At 33.1% G+C, this 6,890-nt stretch overlaps 1 protein-coding gene across 1 annotated transcript in view; it reads right to left on the reverse strand.

The window, feature by feature from the left end:
- mrs2 (magnesium transporter MRS2) overlaps nt 1–4,496 on the reverse strand; it is a 132,294-nt gene extending 127,798 nt beyond the window's left edge. The window contains exons 1-3 of the mRNA XM_056475428.1: nt 4,009–4,496; nt 3,863–3,936; nt 3,755–3,791 (exon numbers count right to left, since the gene is read on the reverse strand). Coding sequence (XP_056331403.1) covers nt 3,755–3,791; nt 3,863–3,936; nt 4,009–4,174 — 277 coding nt within the window. The 5' untranslated portion in view covers nt 4,175–4,496. The remainder of the gene's footprint in view (nt 1–3,754; nt 3,792–3,862; nt 3,937–4,008) is intronic.
- Nucleotides 4,497–6,890: the final 2,394 nt, after the last annotated feature.

Here is a 6,890-nt window from a genome sequence, read left to right on the forward strand (position 1 = left end):
GAGGCTTTTGTGCATGTTATATTGAAATGGGGGACAACAATAAATCGTTGTATAAATGCTCTAATGTTTAAATAATTTTCCGTTAAAAATGCATAAGGGTCATATGACCTTGGTATTTTAAGTCGAGGTGCTATTTGTTTTTATATTCTATTTTTTTTCTCTGTTTGTTAACAGAGTTTAAATAAAAAATAAGGAGCACCCTGAATCTGTTTCTTCACTCTTTTTAATTATTTTTTATGTATTATAGAAGTATTGGATCGGGTTTCGGTATCTGCAGATACTCAAAATCAAATGACTCTGACTCGAGGGCAAAAAACCTGATCGGGACATCCCTACTATGTAGAATACTTTCAACATAAAGAATAGTCCTGTTCCAACTTTTAATGTCTTAAGAAAGTACATTAAGTTGATATTGATATTTTCATCTTTTTTTTTCCAGATGAGTGTGCTATGATTATTCTCATCAGATAAGCTTTAAGTGATTCCCAAATGATACCTGAAGCGGCAGAGCCAGTATTGAAATTTTATATATTGTTGCTTAAAAAGTCTATAAAATCAAGGTTGTTAAAGAGATAATTACTAAACATATCTTCTAATATATAATTTAGTAGTAGTATACTTTGTAAAAGCTAAAGAGGAATGGTCAGATAAAGTTCATGGAAGGTATTTACATGATTCAACTAAGCATTCTTGACTTTTATGTCAAAGAACAAGGTAAATTCTAGTGAAACTTTTATGGGTTTGAAAGTGAGGGTTTGAAGAAAAATCATTTTGCTTGTTATGCAAAGCCCTCACAATATCTGACAGTTCTAATTCAGCCATTATGTTTCACAACTCTTGCTGATGGAGTTAAGACAAAATCTTTGGTAGGTGATCTGTCTGCTGAATCTAAAAACAAATTAAAATTACCTCCAATGATTGTACAGGGCAAAATTAGTTTACAATGAAAATTATGAAAAAACTGAGGGTCATCTTGATTGGGAGTGTAAATGTTTGCTATGGTTACATTCTCAAAAGCAATATATCTTTAAGAATAATTATCTTTAATTATCTTTAACCGTGCGTTCATGAACATGGGCACTCTGCATTTGATCAAAATAGCAACACCTCTTGAATGAGAGCTATATGATGTAAACAAATATTTGTCCAGACCACTGACGTAATAGATTACAATGATCTTCTTCGGTCAAATGGGTCTCTTGTAGGAGAGCAATCTTATTTTTTCTTAAGAACAACATAATTGTTTTTCTCTTTAAATTATTACTAATCCCGTTAACATTGCAGGACAAATATTTATACTTATCTCTATCAATTATCCTTCAAATTAAAAAGAAAATGAAAAAAGAGGCATAAACCCCCCTCCCAGATACCCACCCAGCCTCAGACATAACACTTTCCCCATAACCAACTACTGTATCTGAAACATTCGCGTAACGATGCATACTGAACGTGCAAAACTTACAGCTAAGGCATCCTAACTTCAATAGGGAAATAATAAGTGCAGATAACGCCATCTACTGTACATTACAGGTAAAACTTATAAAGGCACGTGTGACAATGTCAAAACAATATCAAACTACAACGGCCTAATTGTAATACAACATAGCCAAGATGTAGCCTAACTGTAAAACAAAAGGTTTCAGCATTGTCCGTTGTGGTAACTACTCAGAGTCTTTCATAAATGTCACTATTTTTGTCAGTATTTTATGTCAGTATTTATGTCAGTCACTATTCATAATGTCCCTACAGCCTCACTCTGATCTTGCTGGCAACAAAAGTGTCGGATAGTGGGCTTTTAAGTAAGCCTCTGCAGCATCTTTTGAACTGAAAGATTGTTCGAAACGACCAATTCTACGGGTAAAAAATTGTGATCACACCAATTGGAAAATGTATAAAAGTTTCTTATATGCAACATTCCAAATAATTCCAAGAAGTTTATTTGCATGTAGATTCTATTCTGTTTGCCACTTGTGATTAAAGACAAGTACAAATTTAAAGTATATACAAAATTAAGCATTTTATCCAACAGTGGGCATACATATGGGCCTAAAATAGTTTTTTTTTTTACCATATATTTGAGAAATAACAATAATAATAGCCTAGTAATATTAACCCTTAATTTAGCATGCAGTATTCAGCATGCAATATCAACAAATCATTTTTTATATTACAATATTTTCCACTAAATTTGAATGAAGCAAAGAGTATTGTGTCTTGTTTTATTGCCATCTATTGTTCAGAGGTAAATCTTTAAAATAAATTTCTACAGAATTTTGATAAAAATCGATCCAAGTGATTATTTTATCCAGAATCGTGCAGCCCTAATAGTGCCACTCATAAAAAGATTTTAGCTTGAGTAAATTACATTTTAATTATTTGTGTTAGACGAATGTGTTGCTTTAACAGTCACCCATTTAATGGTTGGTTGGCATAGGCGGAGCATGTGTAAGGATGGGAAAGGCTTAGCCTCCCCCTGGCTATTGACCACGGAGATAGCAGCAAAGAAAAAAAATTTGCAATGAAAACATGTAACGGGTGTTAGGCGGAATATGAATGTAATTTAATCTTGATGATTAACACAACACTTTAGCTATTGTAAATTTGTAAATCAAATTCAAAGCCTCCCTCTGCACAAAAAATAAACTGTCCAACCCCGCACGTTGCACTGATGAGCGCTGTTTATTACTGGAGTTCGCAGCTGCTCTGAAAACCAAACCAAAAGTGCTGGCCAGCGGACTATTCTGATTTGTTGGTCAAGGACAGAAGTAATAAAATGACAAATAAGTATTATGAGAAGGGTATAATAATATATTATTGTGGTTTAATTTGTTTTCAGCGTTAAATGAAATTGGTAGTTTCATTGTAATGTACTCTAGCCTATAGTGTAGTAATCTTGTCTAGGCAATCGTTTGGAGTTTTATATTTTAAAGGTCAAATATTTATTGCTGAATTACAAGTTCGGCTTTCGATTGGCCTCGTGAAAAAGAGAATGATTTAGTATTCTCAAGGCCGGCGCATCCAGAGGCAACCTAGGCGGCCGCTAAGGGCGGCAGAATATTGAGGGCTGCGTCCGCAATGAAGAATTTTCAGTTTTATTACTTCTGTCTTCAGAGTCACACGATCCTTCAGAAATCACTCTAATATTATTATTATTGTTGTTATTATGTATTATTATTGGTAATAGTAATAAAAGCAAAAAGGAGTAATAATTTCATTTGAAACGGCATACCGTAAGTAATAAATAAATATTGAATAAATACGTATTTAACAATTTTTTAATATTTAATAAAAGCCACCTTAATGAACAGAATAATTCGAATTAGATTTTTAAACAAAAGTAATAATAATAAAAAAATAAAATAAACTGACCCTAAACTTTTTACCGGTAGTGTAGATCAGTGGGAGAGTTTAATAAAATAATTTAATGCGCGTGTTGAATATAATAGACGTTTGTTGATAGGCGGTGCTTTTATTAAAACCTCTTCTTGATCGGTCACAAATCTTTTTAAATGCATTAAAGGGCAGCGCATATATTAGCCTCACCCTGGAGTTTGTTCACCCTCCCTCCGCCTATGTTGGTTGGAATTGCATTTTAAACAAAAAAAAAAAGTTCATTGTGTTGCACCTAACTTCTTATGTCTAATATTTCTGACATGTCTGGATAATACCTATCTGTAACATTAAAATACACCTTGTAATGTAATTCTTTACAAATACACACAGACACACAGTACTTTAAAATTATTCCTCTTACCAAATGTGGTCAGGCTCCCATCTGACTCAAACCTCATCTGTTGAAATAGTAAAGTTGAATATTAATCATAGATAAATTACAATAAAACATACACAATGTTTGTCTTACCACAAGAAACACTGGAGCAACACTGGAAAGAGCTGTCTGCGATGCATCTGTGCTTCTTTGGCTAAAGGAGAGGTCTGAAAACAAAAATCAATGCAATCATGTTCGAGCTATTGAGTATTAAAATAGCACACAGGTGTGGCACCTACATTGTCCTTCAGAATTCAATATTGTGTTGCGATGTGTTCGTCCACATGTTGAAGTAACAGAGCGTTTGAAAGGTGATCTTGCGCACTTGACAGACCTCCACGTCCAGCACTTCGCTGAAACTTTCCACAGACGCTCTCGAATCGCGAACTTTAAACATGGCTCCATACTTTTAAATGGTTGAGTCAAAAGTCATTTTTTACTTTAGCATACGTTGAGATAACTCCAACACAAAATGTAACGATGTCATTTATTTTGGTCTTCCAAAAAAAAACTCACAGCCCGATGGTTTTGCGATGTGGCTTTATCTGTCAACAGTTAAAACAACATAAAACCGAAGGAAGTCTATATTGGATGACTCTAGCTGCATGTTACTAATAAATCTTATGTGGTTATACATGTATACTAACATTTAAAGGCAGTTATTATGTTTTCTATTGTAGACTTCCCGATTTCAACAGTACAACCTATGACTATGAACGGAACCGTCCTCTTCTTCTTTGCTTTACTGGCGGATCGCACTAGAACTCATGCATTACTGCCACCTATATGCCACCTATCTGCGACCCGGTCCGTGTGCTTCTTGACAGCATATATATACGTCAACAAATAGTATTAATTTATTGAATAAAATAAACTTCAACTTTATTTGGAAAGACCAATGCCAGTATATCAGGAAATAAGACATAACAAAGAATATTGAGGAGGGTGGTCTGAATGCTATAGATTTCTCTGTGATGAATGGGGTTCTTAAGTTAAAATGGTTAAATTCCTTTCTTAGTCAGAATAACGCATTTTGGTACACCATTCCTAATGCAGTTTTCAGGAAAATGGGTGGTATTAATTTTCTCCTGTGCTGTGATTATGATTTATGCAAATTACCTGTGAAATTATCAGTTTTTCATTAACAAGTTTTGTGATACTGGTATCTATTATTTAAACATAATTTTACTCCACACAATAAACCCCTGTGGAACAATAAATATATTCTTTGTAACCGAAAATCTTTGTTTGTAGGATCTTGGATTGAAAAAGGAATTTGGGCCGTATCACAACTTATGGATAATTGTGGTAAATGTTTACATTATAGTGATTTATGTGCTAAATTTAATCTTCCATGCTCATTTAGAGAATATAATAAAGTAATCAAGGCCATTCCAATATCCCGACAAACAATGGTTCAACAATTTATATTGTATTCAGATACTATACCAGAAATGAGATCACTCTGTATTGACGGTGTTAATGTTAATAGCAAACAGTTTACAAATAAGTTTGTTAGAAATGTATTGTCAAAACAATATTTTCCATGTCAATTAAGGAGAAAATATGTTCTACAAGATTTCAATGAAGAAGAAGCAAGAAGAAGAAGGAAACGTTACTTATCGTATCCGGTTCTTCCTAAGGCTAAAGAAGTAGTATTTAAAATTTTAAATGACATATACCCATCTAATAATTTTTTTTTTGAAAAATTTAACTGGGGAAACAATTCATGCCGTTTTTGTGAGAAAGATATTGAAAGTGTAGAACATATGTTTTTTCACTGTGAAGTTATAAAACATTTTGGATGGAATTTTTTTTTGTTATGTTCCTAGTAATGTACTTTTATATCAACACTAACACTATAAGTATTGGATTGTTGTATATGCCGTAATGGTTTGTACTTGAACGTATCATATTAATAACAAAATTAAATAAAATAAAAATAAAAAGATATACGTCAACAAGAAATAAAACTACAGACACAGCCTCACACCAAACCAACTGAATTAAAACAGAGGATTAAACAACTCAGCATTAGCAGCTTCACTGATTACAGTTTTACTTCAATTCTCTCATATCTGCAAGAATATTTGATAATGAACAGAGGTTTATATTTTTATTGAAATAGTTTTATTTGACCTCACCATCATGGAGATCAGAGGCTGCTTTAGTTGAGGTCTTGAACCTTTACTCTTCTGTCTTAATGTTTCTCTGGCTGTTATAACTGTGTTACTAAAACTCATCAGCTATAGCAAGAAAGGTAAATAGAAGCTATACTACGTGTACTTAATTGATACAGATGAAACATCTAGTATTTTATAAGTAAAGCCAACGAAAAAAGCATTATTTGAAATTGTTTGGGATATGTTACAGCTTCCCATGGAGGTTCAACAAACAATTATCAAAAGGAATTAATAAGAAATAAAAATTTAATTAGTTTAATGCACAAATCCTTAAGCTCTCCAGCTGCACATTATGACACACAGACATCAAGAATCATTATATGCACCTCAACTATGGTTGCTTAAAAAAAAAAAAAAAAGCTGCTTAATTCATAAATGCTGCAATGCATGCTGGGTGCCAGCATAGTACAAAAATCCCAGCATGCATTGCAGCATGAATATATCATGCAGTTTAAAGTTCTTACAATCTCTTTCTTTTCCTTTATTTTATGCTGTTTTTTTGGGGGGGGGGGGGTAATATTTCAATAGGTTGTTTTGTGTTGTTCTGGGTTATTTTTTATTTTTTTGCTTGTCACCATTATTGACATTCAAAGACTAATTGTTGATGTCTGTGTGTTTTTGAGTTCCGCCATTGATCAAATATCATCATTGTGAATGGTGTATATGGACCTGCTAAATAGGCACTGCTGAAGGTCAAATGGTTTCATTTACATATGGTATTTATTACTCACTTATTATTATCAAGATATCCAATAAGCGCACAAGCAGGTGAGGGTGATTTCCATTCATAGTAAATTTTATCAGATCAAATAGTTGAAAAGCCCAAGTAAAGCAGACTCTGTCCTCCATCATGGTGACTTCGAATGAACAACAACAATTTTATTAAGAGCTTTTGTTCATGTGACAGAAATAAAGTCAAAGGTCAGTAATAAGTGAAG

Source organism: Danio aesculapii, chromosome 16, assembly GCF_903798145.1.
Source record: "Danio aesculapii chromosome 16, fDanAes4.1, whole genome shotgun sequence".
Taxonomy (NCBI): domain Eukaryota; kingdom Metazoa; phylum Chordata; class Actinopteri; order Cypriniformes; family Danionidae; genus Danio; species Danio aesculapii.